Source organism: Pempheris klunzingeri, chromosome 12 (assembly GCF_042242105.1).
Source record: "Pempheris klunzingeri isolate RE-2024b chromosome 12, fPemKlu1.hap1, whole genome shotgun sequence".
Classification (NCBI taxonomy): domain Eukaryota; kingdom Metazoa; phylum Chordata; class Actinopteri; order Acropomatiformes; family Pempheridae; genus Pempheris; species Pempheris klunzingeri.
In genome coordinates this window covers 1785187-1804213 of record NC_092023.1, presented here as the reverse complement: position 1 = coordinate 1804213, position 19027 = coordinate 1785187, and the positions used below count along the sequence as shown (strand labels likewise).

Here is a 19027-nt window from a genome sequence, read left to right as displayed (position 1 = left end):
ACGAGGACATTGATCGTGCAGCCTGACAGGGTAGCACCACATCCTCTGCAAACACCCTCTATCCATTACACAGCGGCTACACATTTACACTCAAATCATGAGGAAAAGCCACTCTCTGCAGGCTTTTGGGCCATGCTTTGTTTTAAAGACAGAGCCACGTCTCCCTGGATGAAAATCCCCACAAAAGATAAATCAATGCAAGTGAGAGAATCCTCTCGGGTTTCGTTTTCAGCTCCTGCATCTGAGATTGACCCGGCTCCTTTCAATCTGCATCATTCAACATAATGTGCCTACGGGATAAAGCCATCCATATTTCACCTCCTCCTCCACATCCCTCCACTCCCTTGTATTTCACTTTACATAAAACATAAACTTACTTCCCTTTAAAACAAATACACAAGTCTGCATTCTGCATTCAAAGAGCAATTAATGCATGTAAGCCTCTATCAATTGTTTTCCTTGCAGACAGCTGTAGGCTTGAAAAGAGGAGAGAGGGGGAGTTGGAAGGTGCCTTTTTTACCCTTCAAGTCAAAGTCTTTGGCCGCCAAAGCATTTTCTGAGCTGATAAGAAGGCCAGTTCTTCTCTCATGGGAAATGGGTTTTCATTCTTCAACTCCGCTCTTTTCTCCATCTTGAGCTACAGGGAATGATCCTTTGTAGGCTGTTAGTGCGGCGGCACACTGTAGAAATCAGCTACATCACAGCCGGGCTTAACTAGACTTTGCTTCCCACACTTGCCCCCAGAAATGAAATCAATCACCTGAGGGTAAACTTGACCCGTGTCAAGGAGAAAATGGGCTTTGCACAATCAATGAAAGGTCTAGAAATGGTGCAAAAAATGCATGAGACGTATAATGCATAGATCAGTATGTGCTATATCATTCAGCGATTACATCTTGTTTATATCAGCATTCAATATGTACATTCAAATGAACTGGCAGAACCCCAAAACAATAAAGAATTGTATGCTTCCCTTGGCTCCTTTACAGCACAACATTTCAGTCGTACAAGTCTGATATATTGAGCGTGTACAGCAGACTAAATCCTCTGCAGACTAACACTGATTTCTAAGAGACTTCCTGTGATTTGTTCTGTCGGGTTTGAGGGTAATGACGGGGTGATGGGTGCTCCCCACACTTCCCAATGAACTCCTGTCTCCTTTTCTGTCTCTCTTCATGCCGTCATCACTAAAAACCATTGCCATCAGTACCTGCATGATCACCACAGGCTTGTAATCCCAACTAAAAGTACTTTTTTAAAAATCATATGTATCATGCATAACAAGTTACATTGGCAGTCCTTTTCAAAAGCCTTTTTTTTTTTCTATGGTGTTCAACTTCAGGGTTTGTTCCACAGTGATGAGAGGAAAGAGCTCCCACGCTTTGTTTCCTGTCTCACTGTATCTACCTGGAGTTACTCGTCTCTGCCAGCCTGTTGTTCATGATGCCGAGGGCGCCGACCCCTCCAGAGAAACCATTATGGCGCGAGCTTCCACAGACTGTCCTGGGATATCCGTTGGCCGACTCGGAGAGCTGCTTCTGCATGATGGCCAGCGACACCTTGTTAGAGGCTGCCAGGTCTTTCATGGAGATCATCTCCCCTGATAGCCTGCGTCCCTCGGTGTCACTATCGCAGGGTCCATCTGAGTCGGCCGGCTGCGCACCCCGACCCTGACGACCCGGGCGGATGGCATTGCGTCTGCCCAGGAGGGCGCTGGCCTTGTTGCAGCGCTGGCAAAATAAGCAGCTCATTTTCTCCAGCATCCAGTTGAGCACCTGCTTGATGACAATAGAGATGACGTTAAAGAGCGAGTAGATGCAGCACACGCCCGTTAGCATGAAGAGGAAGTTGGCCACCCTGTAGAGGCTTTGGTATTCGTAAGCCGCGCTCTGGCTGCTGACAAAGTCCCCGAAGCCGATGGTGCTGAAGGTGACAAAACAGAAGTAGAGTGAGTCTAGGTAAGCCCACCCCTCCACGGGCGTGTACATGGCTGATGCACAGCAGGAGATGGTGATGGCTGACAGGCCGAGAATCAGCATCACATGGTACACGGAGGGCTTCCAGCCTGGGAGGGAGTAGGCTGAAAAATCATGGCGGATGCCTGGCGGGAGAAGACCGCTGTTCCTGATTCGCCGCTCCCTCACAGCCTTCATCACCACAGCCAGTAGAGTGATGATGCGCTCCAGGAAGAGGTTAAAGAAGAGGATGGTGGCAGCGCAGCCCAGAAGCCCGTAAAAGATCAGGAATACCTTTCCGGCGATCGTCACAGGCGTCGTCATCCCGAAACCTGCGGAGACAGAAGAGAGACGTCAGGCAGTTAGTCCTCAAGAAGAGGACCAGATCTGATGTTCACCTACAGCGTGTGTTCATCTTCCTCACAAGAAGTCATGTCTCTGATTAGAGACGGAGGAAGTGGTGCATGACAGGAAACTCAAATCTAAATGAGGTTTTTAAATGAAGCTTAACTCAAACTCATATACGTTTGTCCCAGAATGAAAAATGATGTGAAATAGGGGGATGGAGTTCAGAGCAGGAGAATTAGACAATCATTAGTGTTGATGCAGATACAAGAGTGTGAGCTCTCTCTGGAGGATGAGCGCACAGGTCATAGAGAGCGATAATACAGACTGTGGCATAATTTAAAAGTTTTTTTTGCATTTAAAATGAAGCTGCATGATGATAATGAGGGAAATAATGACATGGCACAAATATATGAAAGCAGCATATTTGTATTCATTAGCTGCAAACCAAATTAAAACAAATGTTTGCCATCTGGGAGGAACTCTATGTAAATCCTATATGATTAAACAGAAGAATAATGCCTATTGACTGCATGCATACATTTGAATGTGCCCAATTTGTGTTGTTATTATTATTAGTGGAAGTTCAGGACATGTAAATATCCCACTGACATAAGCTCAGATGATATAATAGCATATTTGTAAAGACATTTTTCTCTGTGTAAAGCCTTGTACAGGGTGTGTTTATTATACTACGTGTTGCTGTATATAAGCAAGGACACAGGAGTTATATGAAGGGGGGGGGGGTGCCCAGAGTGAGCTTAGGTAAGGCCTCTTAATATTTATTTTCCTGGCTGTGCGGTTTGGCTTCCTGCTATCTTCTGATTTCTCAGTCAATTAGACTGAGTGTTCAAGCTGAGGAGGGGGTTACGAGAGGAGAGCAGGGGAGAGGATGTTTATGGATTCACGGTGAAGAAGCACTTCTCAATCTCAAGGAGCGTCACAGGTGCAGCTCCGAGTCTGGCTCATGATGCTGGGATCGGCGCCGTCGCCTCTATAAGATCAAATCAGGTTTATAAAAATCTGTCAGCACCGTGGCGGCAATAATGCTGCCGCTGTCGCTAAAGATGATGTGTAAAAAAATAATGAAGACGAGAAGAATAAGGTCAATATTTGAGGGAGAGAAAAATTAATATATGTGATTGATAGCAGTGGTTCCCAACCTTTTGAATCAGTGTCTGCTTCCACTACAGGTTACTGCCACAGTGGGGGCTTCCTGCCCCAGATGCATGGATAAGTGAAGGTATTTTACAAGAAACAAATAACGAGATGACACGATGATGGCGGTAGATAAAATGTGTGAATGTAGGGACCACATTTCACTACAATCCATCCAGTAGTTTTCTGCTGGGCTTAACTATGAATGTATAAATCATCCAATAGATATTTCATCGTTAGAGCCAGTGCCAAAAACTAAAAACTACACTAAACTAAAATAAAAAGATCAATACTTTCTATGTGATGTCCTCTAAATATTGCTGTTCTTTGTTATTCCTTCCATAATCGTGTGTCTGTTCAGATTCCTCCTGGGACCGTTTGTAGGCACTGATTTATAGTTTGATTGATTTTATCAGTACAAGACATCAATCAGTCTGTTTCTGTGCTTATATGTACACATCATGTGCTTATTTACACACACACACACACACACACACACACACACACACACATACACACACATATTTGTACTTCTACCTTTGTGAGGACACTAAATCTAACCTTCAAACGGTCCTTTGAAGTTGTGAGGACCCCAAATCCCCAAAAATGTCCTCACTGTGCTGGTAATAAACATCTTCTGGTCCTCACTATGTCGTTAGTACAAGAATACACACACACACACACACACACACACACACACACACACACACACATATGGTCTTGTCTTTCTATAGTTGTGAGGACACCTGCCCTTATCATTACCCTAACTCTTCTATCAGTCATACCTGATGCTGCTCACTCTTGAATCCTTCATCTTGAATCCCTGAATCATTGAGTCTCTCTTAATTAAAGAGTTTGGTCTGAGCTGCTCTTCATGTAAAGTGTCTTGGGATAATGCTGTAATGAATTGGTGCTATATAGATAAAAATTGATTGATTAATTGAGATTAAACCACATCTAATCACAACTAAATGCCTAATCCCAAGCCTTAACCTAACTTTAACCTTAAAACCAAGTCTTAACGGCCCTTTGAAGTTGTGAGGATCAGGCAAAATGTCCTCACGACGACGGTGTAAAACCAAAATTTGTTCTCATAACTATACAAAGACACACACACACACACACACACACACTGTCACCCCCCCCATCCAGCAGATGGTATATTTGTCAACAAATAAAATCGTGCTGAAAGATCAACCAGTTCACTTCTAGGCCAAGGTTAATTGATTTTTCCATCATGGCTATCCTCCATTTCAGTCTTCCCGGAGCATTAGAGCAGCGCTTTCCCCCTTTTTCCACCAACCCGTCTACAACCATCCTTGTCACGTAATAAATGACATCAATATCTAGACAATACTTCCTTTATGATGCCCAAAATGGCTTTTTTGACCTTATCTCTCACACAGAAACCACTCTCCCGTGGGTTTGCTGTAGACATGCTGGGTAATTTAGATCAACACTGATTGGAACAGATTGTTTTATAGAGACACGAGGGAATATAAGCCCCCCCATTTATATATATATATATATATATATATATATATATATATATATATAAAAATAGGCTTGTGTAGGTTTCAGACATATTAATTAATCTGGTTTTGTCAAATATAGTAAAAAAGTTGAGTAACAGTGAGGCACCACTGGGTGACACAGAGGTGAGGGGCAGTGATTATCCAAATTAAGTGAAATGTTTCATAGTTAATTAATTAATTAGCAACCCAAAGCTTTTCAACCCAAATGAATAATAAAAAAAGTAGATTCCATCTTCTCAGCGCGCACAGAGACAGTCCTCCGCTCCGTCTCTCATTACCAAGTAAATTACCTAAGAGAGGAAAAGGCACCAGGCATCGATTCAGTGTAGCATTTCAGAGCCATTACTCCAGACTACTGTGTCAGGAGGCATTAGGGGACACAGAACAATAGTAGAAGGCAAAGGACACGCAGGATAAAACCAAATACTCACAAAGATTTTAGGTTTTAAATCTGAGATCTGTGATCCTGCTGCTGACCTCGGCGAACATTTTCTACTCCTTCCACTGCGTCCGAGCCAAGATGAGTCATTCAATTCAGCAGAACTTGATAAGGCAGGAAATCATATGTGAACTAATCCAATTAATTCGGAGCCCTGAGAGAATATTTATTCATTAACATTAAATAAAATATGCTCAACTCCACATAGAAAATGATGTTATGCTCTAATGGCTAATGATGCTTGCGCACATAATTACACACCAGAGATCCAACCAGGAGGAAAGTGATGGAAATGGTGCCATTAGTATCCATTAATTACAGTTTGACAGTTTTAAGAGAAGATGAAGAAGATGCTCTAATGGTTATCGCACTGCGGGGGAAGTAAAATGGGGGGAGAGACAAAAAATTACAGGATTGTAGTGACTTCAAAGTTTAGGTCAGCCGTTATCACCAGTGGTCACATTTAAAGAGTCTGTGCTCAGCAGCAGTCAGAGCGTTGACACAGTTTAGACGGAGCAGCTCTCATTACAGTCCAGTGGCCAATTACAGGGGCTCATTAGGTCGTGCAGCAAAGTCGGGTTCTAAACAAATAGCACAAATTAGAGTGTTGCTAATAGAAATATTGATGGACTTCATCGGTGCCCCGCATTTCATTTGCATCACTCTTATTCGACCACTCGCCTCTTAACAGTAATCAATCGTCGAATTTTACACCAGAGAGCCACTCAGAGTGAAGGAGAGCCGCTCGGCATCTAAAACACTCAACAGGTATTTCACTGTCCGAAGAGTCTGCAGTGCAAAGGAGTTAACAGCAGCTGTTAAACCCAAAAAAGTGCACCGCTCAGACTCTCCTCGGCTGGAGCACACGCATGGAGACGATGAGGGAGGAGGAATTATCTCCTAATAAGCAAACAAATGGGAAGAAAACAGTAAGTCCTGGTAATATTTCATATCAAATCCCATTAAAAAACCACACACTCACTCCCAAACCCATAAATTCCCGCTGAACACTTAAAACTTTAACGCAGCTCTAATCAAAACTGTGATATTAACAATAAATCAGATGACTGTGTGTAAAGGAAAAGGGCTGGATGTACCGATGAACCCACAGAGATCCTCTCAGCCACCGTTTTAGCATCTACTGCTCACATAACATTGTTTTTGGTCAAAGCTGGCAGCTATTTTCAGCACAACAGCTCTAAAAGCTTTCACACTTTACTCTGCCTGCCCAGCACCAAATGGCAGAGCAGCGAATGTAGTGGACATAAATGTTTCCGTAGAGTTATTGGAGACCAAAATCAGAGCTAAAAGAGAGCAAATATAAAGTTAAGTTGTTCAGTAACTGCTGGATGTGTAAATATCATCCAAAAACAGTGACCTAATGTCAGTGTCACCCACATAGCCAGAAGATACAGACATTCAACATTCCTCTTTTAAACAAGCTAAATGTTTTCCTCACACAGCAGGACGCTGGAGGTTTTTTTAGCACATGTTGCTTGTTAAAAAAAGATTCGTTTGGGGTGAGTTTTTCAGACGCAGATTTGGTACTCGGGTCAGTTTTTATGAGAGCAGGACTGTGTGCATGGGATGGACTCAAGATAGAGGTCAGTGCTCGTCCGTCTTAATGAAGGAACATCGTATCTAGTGCAGCAGTTCTGTAAAAGATGTGTTTTTAATGGAGCTCTATGACACGGAGGAGTAAACATGGGATGTGTTGACAGTAAGACCCTTTAGGGGTTAGGGGCAGTTTATACGCACCTAATTTCTAAAGGTGTCTAAAGGTGAACGGTCCACCTGGCAAACAGGATGCACTATTAAGATGAAAGGATCTATTTAAAGAGTTATTGCAGCCTTCAAACAGCTCATCTTGGAGCCCCGGTGACACATTTAACTAAACAAAGTATCCTGAAAAAGAAATATTGATTCATTTTCCCAGAAAAAAACCAAAAAAAACCCATCCTGAAGCTGAGCACATCTCAGTGTCCTGTTATAGAAGTCTGCTTTTAGTGTGAGTGAGTTCAGGGGCTGGTTCGGGGAACATAAGGACAGTCGGAACTAATTGAAACCAGCTAAAGAACTACAGGAGAAACATAAAGTACAGCCGAAGCTCCTAATGGATACCCACATGAGAGGAAAGGGCAACTAAAAGCACTCCCCAGCATGCTCCTGTGTCTGAATGAAGGACATGCTGTACATTCACTTGTCTTTCTAAGTAGTTTTCAACCTGAAGGTCACTGTGTGTCATTAAGGGCAGGACCCCCCCCCCCACACACACACACACACACACACACATAACTCTCAGAAGGCCTGGAAATTGACTCATTCATTATGTGACTGTTTTTGCCAACCCAAAAAATCAAATCTCCGCCTCCCATGGCCTCCACATGTCCCCAATTACACAGTTTAAAAACATGCTCCCAGTCAAAGCTACCATGTCCCACCAGTGGGAATACTTCTAAATTGGCCTGATAGGAACGGCAGCAGAAAACGCCACATCCCTCTGATGACTGTGTTTCTGTGACGAACAGGAAATAATTAGTCATGGGGCGGCGTGGCGGGGGTCTGCAGGGAGGACAGAGGGCCGAGGAAGCGGCAGCATGGCCCAGACCTGGGACATCATCGCGCGCCATCTGCCGAGAAGCTGCCAGGATCACCGGCAGCCGGCGTAATAATGGAAACATTCACACGACGCCGTGCGCCTTAAAAGACTGAGCTGCAGGAGCAGGTCACACAGTTTGAGGAGCAGCTAAAGTGTTGTGTCCTAAAGCCTACACATGCAGCATCGCTGGGGCCTGAAGCTGAACAATGCAGCTTTGAATTTCACACCCAGCTCACCCACACACGGTATAGACGGCGGAACACGAAAAGCTCTCTGCTCTGCATGTCAAAGCACTGATAATGAGTCATAATGAGTCATAAAGCCGGTCGATACAGATCTGAACGACCAGAGTAACACGTGTGGACACTGGCACACAGACCTGGTCACCTGGAGTGACTCTTGTTTCTGATTCTGTGGTTTGTTTGGTGCCTCTGTAACTGAATAAAGTCTAAATTTTTAAAATTGTATCTCAGTGTTTTATTCACTGGCAAAGACAGCCAGGAGGAATGACGACCGCACCGCTGTACGTATTGATTTATTGTCAACAAAATATGCTGCACCGTCTCTGGATACGCGCCAGCATTTATTCCTCTTTTCTTCATTTTTCGATCTGCTTTTCATCTCGGAAGAAATTTAAAAGAACTGCAGAATACAGCGAGTCCACCGCTGTGCTGTTTCACAGATAAGAAAGTCAGAGTTCAATTAGGGGAAGAAATCAAGATTCATGTGGCTTCAATGTCCGACTGCAAACGGTAGCACAGATCCTGTCCTTTCATGTGACGCTCGTGTCGTTCTCTCATCAGATTAATAGCTTCTCCCTGAATGATCTGAAGGCTCCGTCCTTGTGTTTCCCATCATCTTGTGCAGTGCGCACAGTCAATGTTTGAATAAAAGCTTAGCTACATAAAGGCCTCTTGTGTTATTCCCTTAAGTAAACACACCTGTGCAGGTGAAGCTTTTGAATCACTCAGATGAGCGTGATAAGCCTCCATGTTTCAGCGTAGACAGATGACACAGATCACCGTGATGCTGCATTAAATGTGTCTTTCACATGAAAACAGCTGAATCATGAGTGACCTCATGAGGATCAGCAGCCATTCGGTTTAATGTTTTTTCATTACTGCTAATGTGGCATGAAATCTAAGGCAAAAAACCCTGATTTCCTGTCAGAGGCTGCAGGAACGATCATACGTGGATCACACTGCCTCCGAGAAACAAACCAGGAAACGCTCTGTTGCTCACAATTAAACGATGTTTTAGCTTCTATTAACTGAATGTGGCCACTATTAGTCAGTGTGCCTGTGCCAGAGGCTGCCAGCCAGGACTCACCTGAATAATCTGAGACTGCTGGCAAAATATCTGCGTTTCAACACATCCGTCCATGTGTGATCCTGATGTTTTCCAGCAGAGACGACAGTTCTTTCATTATGAAAATCAACACGTATGCCAAATGATTGTAAGAGAAGTGGGAATGATTTTGTGCCGGCTGGCTGAGAAAAGCAAACCATCAGCTCAGAGGTACTTTGGAGAAAAACAGCTCGAGCTGAAGTGAGAAGCTCGCTTGGTTTTACTGAAATAAATGCATTATTCCGTAGATAGACTGCTTCTTCTAATCCAAACAGATCGTTACATGAAAAATTCAACATGGTGGTCAGTGCTGCATCTGTTCAGCTCACTCATATTTCTCCAGAAAGCAGGTGTGTAATAAGCAGCAGATCAGAAATGACGCAGTGCTCCGCTTGTAATCTAATCATGACGACCAGACTGATTCAAGCCTGTGCTCTAAAGTCAGGTTTGCTCTGTTTGGAGCGTTTATCAATAAGTAGGACGCTGGTTTAACATGCTCTGAACTGTTTGTCCATAAACACTATTTCAGCATGTTGTTTGCACAGTTGTCAGATACAGTAGCTGCATCATGACCTCCTGTCCCTCTCATACAAGCAGCCCCTCCTTCACACCTTTCGCTGTTCGCTTTTAAACATTGATTACTATCAATAGTGACCCCGAGATGCAGACACATGCTCATGTAGGTGGAGGGATGGAGTTGCTATTCAGGGCTTTTCTGCAAAACTGTGTGACTTCACTGCGTCAAACATCCAAAAGTTTCAAGACAGACACTTTTCTGCTTCGGGGGGAAAAGTCTGAACTCTCATAGCTGCAAGTCAGCGTTGACATCAGCACCGGTGCAAATTAGGTTGTCGGAGAAACTTGATGTTAATCAAAATATTAGCGCCAGAACAAAGTCTGAACCTGCTGCCAAAATGAACCGTGATAGGGAGCAGGTCAGAGGACTGCAGAGAACAAAGAGGACACAGAGTTTATCCTCTCTGTGTCGAGCCGGTGCAAAGAGCAGAATCAGTGAAATGCTAATCAGTTTGAGGAGGAGGAAGCCCAGCAAATCTGCTGTGTCCTCCAAAATGATCTTGGTATCACTTGGCTGCGATGATTTGAGTGTGTGAGTTACTGTACAGTGGTGAGAACACGCCTTAGTGAGTCAGGGCCGATTTATGAGCCGCTGTGACAGACCGCAGAGGTGTGTACAGCTATCCTGAACAGCAGCAGTCAACTAAGGTGGGGATTTATTGAAGCCGCTGCTTCTCAGCAGGTTTGTCCTACACACACACACACACACACACACACACACACACACACACACACACACACACACACACACACACACACACACACACACACACACACACACACACACACACACACACACCAGGAAGCTCCCAGTAATGACAGGAACTGGAAGAAGGACGAAGAATTGTGGGATTAAACTTTCTTCGAGCAGCTGTGTGTAAAAGAATATTTTTCTTTCTCTGGCTTTTAAGATTGTAAACTGAACAGTTATTATTATAATGTTTCTTAAACTGAATTCATTTTTACATTAATGAATCATTCGTCTGTTTACCAGTTTAATTCCTTTTTATCATGTACTTTACTTGATGTACTTTAAGTCCAGCGAGTGGCACAGCTCCGGGGGCTGGTTACCCACTTTGTCCCGACTTAATTATTGTAATAACTATTGGATGGATTGGCATGAACAGACATTAATGGCTCCAGCATGATGTATTCCAATGACTTTGGTGAATTACTTTGAAAACGGCTGCCTGCTGTAGCATGAAACAAGGTCAGCGAGACTGAACCAAAACAGCCGAAACCTGAACAATGGCGCCTTTCACATTACACTCTGTTTCCAGAAATGATATGAAGATATTGATGAGTGCAGCTTTAAGGTACAGATTAGCTACATTACACAGCGGCTTGATTAATTTAGACACCGTCTGGACCTTCTGCTCAGCAGTGGTGCAATTTGGCTCCACTTCCTCATTGGGGAAACAATTTTGTCTGGACTCAATCTAAAGAGACCTCCGGTGCCTTTCATGTGACTGCAGGCCCTCTGTCTTCCATTTTTAACAGTGACATTTCCTCTGTCTGTGATTTCAGAGCAGCCCAGGAGATCTAAAGCGAGGACAGGGGGGAAAGACGGCAGCAGGGACACGGTACAGAATACAGAGTCACGCTGACCAGCTTCAAATGGTTCTACAAAGTGAACTGTGAAGTGATCTTCATCTCATTAGATAATGGACTTGTGCAATGTGAGCTGACTCTATTTTCTAACATAATTGTGATGTTGTCCCGCAGAAACACGCTGCAGAAAGTGTTCAAGAGATGAAAATGACTCGATGAATGAATCAAAAATAAATGAGTGTGCTGTGGCACTTATGAAGAGAGGAGCAGAGCGGTTTGATTTATAGATGTTAGACAGGAGTCAACGCCGTCTCGCAGCCGTGCTGAAGTGAGAGACAGAAGGCAAGAACAAGTCTGAAACGCTGCTGCGCTCGGATGAATCTGCTTTCACAGATTGCAAACCTTTCCCACCCACCTCCCGAAAGCACATTTATAACGTACACCAACAGTAACAACAACACAGATGGTTTTGTCCCAGCGAGGCAGCAGCGAGCGGTTAATCTAAATAAGAACACGACATCAAAGCACAAACACAGCCGGCCTTCAGGATTCCACGCGGTCCGTCACGTGTCATTTCAAACTGCTTAAATGCCAAAAGCACGCTCTGCCAGTCGGAGGTGACACCGTCGTGTCGCCTCAGAGACATGTGAATTACAACGTACAGTACAGAGAACAAATTTGGTTTGCAGTCTCATCCAAGATACAGGGGGGGGGGGGGCCTGGTCAGACAGGCGTGTAATAGTCACACAGACCTCACAAGTGAGACTCCGCTGCCAAGTCAGCACTTTTTAAATTGGCGCAAGAAAACGAGGGAGATAACACCCACTAAACCATTAGGGGTGATTGTTTATTAACAGAACCCAGTGAGGCAACGAGCATCTTTACTATTCTTGTCTTGTGATGATGATAAGGCACATTTGTAGTTTTCTTCAGATAGCAAAATTATGATTTTTTTGGAACTGAATATGTGTTTGTGTCGTTACTTTTTGCTCACAGCAAGACGATAATTATTTACATTTAAATTAGTTAGTTAGTTTGTAATGGCCGTCGCTTGTCCTCTCTGGCCTTCTGTAGAAGAGACCTGAGGTCAGATCTATTCCAGGACTGTCTGTGGTATCTGTGCTGGATGTAAAAACTCTGCAGTGATCTCTCACACTTCATGGCATCCAATTTCACTACGTTTGGCAGGGTGATGCACCTTCACTTACTCTGGAGTTTAATTTGATGTGAGACCTCTAAAAGTAACCTAAAAAAAAAAAAATTGTACATAAAGTCGATAACCCAACAAACACAGCTGGAGAAACTCTACGTCCACTTCTGCAAAGTTGAAGTTGGAGTTTTAACTGATTGTCCTGACAGAGGCAGATATCAGATTAGGTTAGAAACAGCACCTGTGTTTGCTTGATGAGGTCGATGTGGTCAAATAGAAATCTGCAGACTAATTATTTCTTCACGTTCAGTCCATCTGATACAGAAAGTGTACAGAACACCACCTGTATAAATGTTTTGGTTCATAATATCAGAGTTAATTGATTATTTGGCCACGTGTAGCAGAAAAACAAGCTGTTTGCACAATACTTAATAATTTCACTGTATTTCACTGTTGATTTGGCTGAATGGTGATTTAGACAGTTTCCTTCTTGCTTGTAGCTCTGTTTTGGTCTCCACCAACTCCTGAGGGAAATATCTGGCTGCTGCCGCTAAACGCTCTGCTCTGGTGGTAAATGGTAAATGGTGCTGTAGGTGTAGGGCACCTTTACAGTGTTTCCAATCACTCAGAGCTCTTAAAACGACTCTCACACTCACCCATTCATGCAGAACGACCGTAAACCAAGGACACTTGACCGTGCGGACCGGAGGAGCTGGAGATCGATCTGATAGACGGGCGGCCCGATTTACCACTGAGACACAGCGACCCAAATGATCACAAGCTAGTCACTGAGTTTGTGTGCCCTCCCTGTACAGTGCAGTGTATTTTTAACTGAAACAGGGTTTTAAAACTGAAAATAATGAAAAGAAGCTTCAGCACTCACAGAGTTAAAGAGCAGCTGCAGATTTAGGGGACGATTCTGTGACTCCCATCACACACAGCCATTAGAGGCATTGTTTATATAGAAATATTGATTTGAGCTGCAGTAAGCTGCATTTTTGAGGGGCATCTCTAGTGCAATCTGCCGCAACACTACAAACAGCAAACTAGAAAACATCACAGAGTCGCTTCATTAACGCCCTCGTCAAGCCGAACGAGGACACTTTTAACAAAATATCACATTTCAACCTGGAGCCAGTGGTTTGTGGGGGAAGAGATGATGTCTGAGGGGAGAGCACCCTGTCATCTTGCTGCAGCACAACACCGAGCACCCAGGCTTTAGCAGGATTTCATCTTCTCCTAACTGGGCCCATCTCTGACATTTCTCCTCATTTTGCAAGTTGTGGACTGCATGGAGGTTAAATCGGGCCTCATTTAAAGGACAAACTGCGTGAGGGTCTGTTTCGTGCTGTTAAACTGTCCTGTTTGCTTTGTCTGCCTTTGTGACTTCTCTGAGTGGGCGGATATGAGTGTGATGGAACAAGAATCTGCAGTGGCTGCCGGGGGCAAGAAGAGTCCACCCCGAGGAATAAATAGCACAGAACACAGTCCGAACTTGCAGCAGAATATTATGTGGAAAACTGCTCGACAACTAACTGCCCCAGTTAGCTTGTCCCTCTCAATCTTAACAAGTTAAAAGTCTCAGATGAGACAGCCATCGCTAAGTACACTTAATTCTGAAACAAGTGTTCCCCCCTTGAGCACTTTGAAACTGAAATCTCTCATTGCAGCAGCTAACAATGAGTCCTACCGGCCCTCAAAGTGCTTCGGAGAGCTGCCCTAATTGGCAGTCGTCAGCTATCAATCAGCCTTGAGGGTTATAAATAGCTGACGTATTAATAGAAATTGTGTTTACTGAGCCGGCTCTGTGCCCTCTTTACTGAGCATGTAAACAGTAAAGCTGTAAATGTGGGCCAGAACAACACCACGAAAACAAACTCCTCAATGTAACTCTTCAACAAGATGAGAGCAAATGAAAAACCAAGACCAAGAGTCCACAGACTGAACACAACAAGGCAAAGTGTTTATGTTCTAAACAAACTGGATACCAGAACAGTTTTCTACCTTCTGGGTTTGTATCTGCGTCGCACAGCTTACTGCCTTTTAAACTTTACACAAAATATACCAATATAAAACCTACAAATGAAATCATAATCCAAAGACTAGTAACAGTTTTACCGCAGACTGTATGAAAGAAGTGGACGTAGATCCTGAACAGTGAAGCTGAAGAACCTTAAAGCTGCATCCTCTCTAACGTCCAGCAGGGGGCGACTCCACCGGCTCCAAACAGGAGTCTGATTGGATGGAAGTCAATGAGAAAATGAGCAGACTTCTCTCTTGACTTAAGGTCTCAATCTTTCACCTTGTGACTGACCAATCAGAGGTGGGCTTCGTGGAACGAACGTCACTTCTGGCTCCAAAAAACCAAGATGGCGACGCTCCTGAAACCAAGATGGCAGCGACCATAGAGCCAAACCTGAGGCTTCAGAATGGCGGTCAACAAACCAGCAGCTACAGTGGCTACGTTTACTACTTATATACAGTTTATGAGTTTTACTAACATATTTGTGCATTTTTGGTGCTCAGGGGATTTTCTTCTTTGCAGCACCACAAATGGCCCCTAAGACAGATCGGCAGAAATGCTCAGTGGTGGCACCATGTCCAGTTTTCCTCATATTCACCTTAGTCACTACCTTAATGTGTTAGCATGCTTAGCACTAAATACAAAGTACAGCTGAGGCAAAGAAGAAGTTTTCCTCCAAGAATTATGGATCCATGTAATTACTGAGGGAAGATTTTACTCAAAACCTCAAAGTCAATGTCAGGAATGTCATCATATGTACATACTTTTATGCCAATTAAAGTATAAGACACTTCCCCACCAAAGTCAGTAGGATTCCTCCCGTAGCGCCGTGGATTTCTGCTCTAAATGTCACGGCAGTGCTTCCAACAGCTGCTCTATAGTCATAGATATTTCACTTTGGACTAAAGTCGTGAACCGACCGACCGAGTTTGATGTTTCCATCCCTCGAGCCACGCCACCAGCATGGCTGAACAGCTGAGGCCGACAGATCTTTCTTGACCTTGGCACTGCCTTTCTTACTTTGTTGCCTCAGATATTTCCATGACAACATGGCCGCTGCAGAGGAAGATGTGTGTTACGGCTGAAAGCAGCACGGCGACGCTGCTCCCGTCCTCTGCCAGTTTCAAGGTCAAAGGTGAACTTTGTGTGTCAGCCTTTCAGCAAACATGGACATGTAATCCTCAGGGCGGTCAGAAAGAATTTAAAATCTACTACAGTTTCATAGCAACAGGGCTCTACTCCGTCTGCAGAGGAAGACCCGGTGATATGATCGAAAGCTCCAGAGCAGCTACTGAGCGGAAGAGCTGATATTATTGCATGTGTTTAGACCAAACTTACCACAAAGCCGCATGTCCGACTCGTGTGTTCTGCCGTATTTCCTGAGGTTGGGAAACAACACACTAGGTGCAGAGCGAATGGCCGGTGAGTCAGGCCAAAACTCCGGGTAAACAAGCGCCTCGAGTGGCCACAGCTTCACTTTCATTCTTCAAAGCGATGCTGTGGAGGCACATCAAGGGGAGCAAAGTGTCACTGCTGATCTGAAGCCTCTGCCACAGCAGAGTCAGAGGCGGGAAGTGTTAGGGAGGAGTGTCTAGAGAGTGCAGGGGGATGCCACTCTGATGTAGAGTTGTTTGGGGAGGCCCCCCAAATCCCTTTTTATATCACTGGCTTACAAGCATGCAGAAAAAGTAGCGCACAAGCCGAAGGGGTGGAGATGAAAGAGAGATGGAGATTCAGACAGAAATGTATGTACGCATAAGAAACAGACAAATAGTAGAGGCAGACATCCCACCCCCCCACCCTTGAAGCAGCTGAGTCAGTTTAGATGATCTGCTTGAGGGGGAAGACTGTGCTGCTGCATGACAACTGGAGCACAAAGGCTCTCCGCCTGCCACAGACATGTACACAAACACAGCTGCTGTGGTTCCCTCCTGTGACTGGCTGAGCTGCATGTGTGTGTGAGGTGGACACAAATAAAGTTCTGACAGGTTCCCTGCTCACGTGGATCCAGTTGTCCCTGTGCACCCGTTCACCACCATCAGTTTTCCTTATCACTCCCCCCTCGCCTCGGTGTCATGGTGTGTGTGTGTGTGAGTGTGTGAGTGTGTGCTCTTGTCTGGAGGGCAGGTCAGGAGATAGACCACTGCTGTCAGCTCAAATGATCACCTGGAGTGTGTTCATTTGCACGCTCACCCGTTCACACTCACTCACTGTGATGCTGTGGCTGCTCTCTGAGGGGCCCGGGGGTTAGCGGGGGCCATCAGGCATGCAGTGCACCACACCGTTGGCCCTCGGGGTGCCCTGCGAGGGACACTTGCTCTTTTCTGACCTATCGCGCGAGTAAATGTTAAATGTGGGGGAGCAGACGGGGCTTCTCATTGACATTCCTGTTGGTTTTGAATGGAAATGTGGCAAAAAAGACTGCACCCATGGGTGCTGTCCTATAGCCAGGGATGAGTGTGCCGTTCCTGGCAGGCGAATCAGATGTCGCCCCCATTGCCAAAGTCTCTCACAGCCAAAATGTAACACATGACTGGAAAAAAAAACGAAAATGTTAATCTGTTATTCTGTATGTAAGCCAGTGGAGAGACAGCAGCCTGCAGGGACGGCAGCTCCAGTGCTCCTCACATCCACTGATTCTGATGGGATTGTTTAGCAGCCACATTAACATTAACCATTCTCTAACTTCTAAGCCTTGAATGTGGCTTTATTAGGACGTGAGGTCCTAGATGTGCTTAATTAGAGTGAGATTCAGTAATTACTGTTGTAGTGGTGTGAGCTGAAGGGGTTGTTTTCTGTTGGTGAGCCTTAACATGGGCTGGGCTACAACATTATTTATACAGTATTAGTATCTAAGGGACACCGTGCCTGCAACCAAACAGACGCAAAGGTCAGTGAATGCTGCATAGATCACCCACCTATGGTCGACACCACAGTTCCAACAAAATAAAAAGCTCCAGTAAAATCCCATCGTGGCCTCAGAGCATCAGCCCGGATCCCGGCGGCGATGGCAGCCTCGTACTCCCGCAGGAAGGAGTTGAGGTCCTGCAGGCTGATGTTGAAGGTCTCACTGAAGTTGTGGAGCGTCCCGTTCCAGCGGCCGTGAGCCCGCAGCTCCGAGGGCCTCTCTATGGCCGAGAAGACCGCAGCGCCGCACAGCAGGTACACGATGATGAGGACGGCGAGCAGCACGAAGCGGCCGTTGTCCTCGTTGAGGTGCAGGGAGCGGCAGCCCTGCAGTCTCTGGCCAGGCATCATCCAAATTTCAGCACCAGTCGCGCGTCGGACAGCGACAAGCTCCACATCGGAGACGGCATTCACTCTTCTGCAGGTGTCCTCTGGAAGTCACTGTCCTGCTCTCTCAGCGCACTTCTACAGGCAGCATCTCCTCCACTCAGCCCGCCACGCTGTCCCATTGTAGTTAGGAAGTGATATCATCTGTGGCTGGAAGGCAGGACAACGCTCCACTTGTGGATGTGAGTCTGGAGATCCGCGGAGGAGTTCATGAGAAAAGCTGCATACTTCCACCACAGACACGGTCGCTCCTGCACTTGTGCCAATGCAGTTGGTGTGAAGTGGACAGCAGCTTACATCCACCAGGACGCGCAGGACGCTTCTTTGTGCGAGCAGAGGCAGAGGCAGAGGCTGTAGGGTCCTCCGGGTCCCCTGCACCAAAACAAAAAAAATAAAAAAATCTTCCCACAATGAAATTCTGCAAGTTTCGGATGAGCGTGTTACAGAGGAGAAAAAAAATGCCCGCTCTGATAAAGTCATCAATCCTCAGGCTGTGGAGAAGTGTGGAGCTGCAGCCTGCATGTGGACGCTGTGGTGGCGCGGTGCCTCCTCTCAGTGCTCATGGTGAGATCGGTCCACCACCGTGGAGGAAAGACCGCAGACTGAATAAGACATGTAGGCTGCGCATTTGGCTGAGGAGAAGGAGGATCCCCGTGCGTCCTTTTGTTGAGGCAGCTCTCACATAACAGAGGATTTACATTTTTCACTTGAGTGCTGCCGTGTTTCACTGTGCCATGCGCACTGAGGATACTCCACTCTCGGGAAACTGGACTCAAATGCACACACGAAGCCTAACACCCCCCCCAACCTGAACTCAGCTGCATGCAAAGCTCTTTAATAGGAGGCAGAAACACCATCACAGATAATGCTGATCAAATGTTAAGTGGACTGGAGTGGAGTAAGTCATTCAGTAAGAGAAGTACAGACACAAGTACAAAAGTATTATTAGCAGATTAAAGTATTCAAAGTAAAAGGACACTTATATCTGATCTATTTATGGATCAGGCTTCCCTGACAGGTGCATAAAGGTGTCAGCAGTAACACTGTAGCTGATT

At 45.2% G+C, this 19027-nt stretch overlaps 1 protein-coding gene across 1 annotated transcript; it reads right to left on the bottom strand.

Moving 5' to 3' along the window:
• Positions 1 to 1403: 1403 nt before the first annotated feature.
• On the bottom strand, positions 1404 to 17936 carry kcnk12 (potassium channel, subfamily K, member 12). The gene is made up of 2 exons (XM_070841461.1): positions 17597 to 17936; positions 1404 to 2287 (listed from the first exon to the last, which is right to left on the bottom strand). Exons 1-2 carry the CDS (start codon positions 17934 to 17936, stop codon positions 1404 to 1406), a joined length of 1224 nt encoding a protein of 407 aa, XP_070697562.1.
• Positions 17937 to 19027: the final 1091 nt, after the last annotated feature.

Coding starts and splice junctions, on each gene's coding strand:
- kcnk12 (XM_070841461.1), bottom strand. CDS start 17,936: ATGATGCCTGGCCAGAGACTGCAGGGCTGCCGCTCCCTGCACCTCAAC. Junction 2,288..17,596: donor AACTGTGGTGTCGACCATAG/GTGGGTGATCTA, acceptor CTGTCTCCGCAG/GTTTCGGGATGACGACGCCT.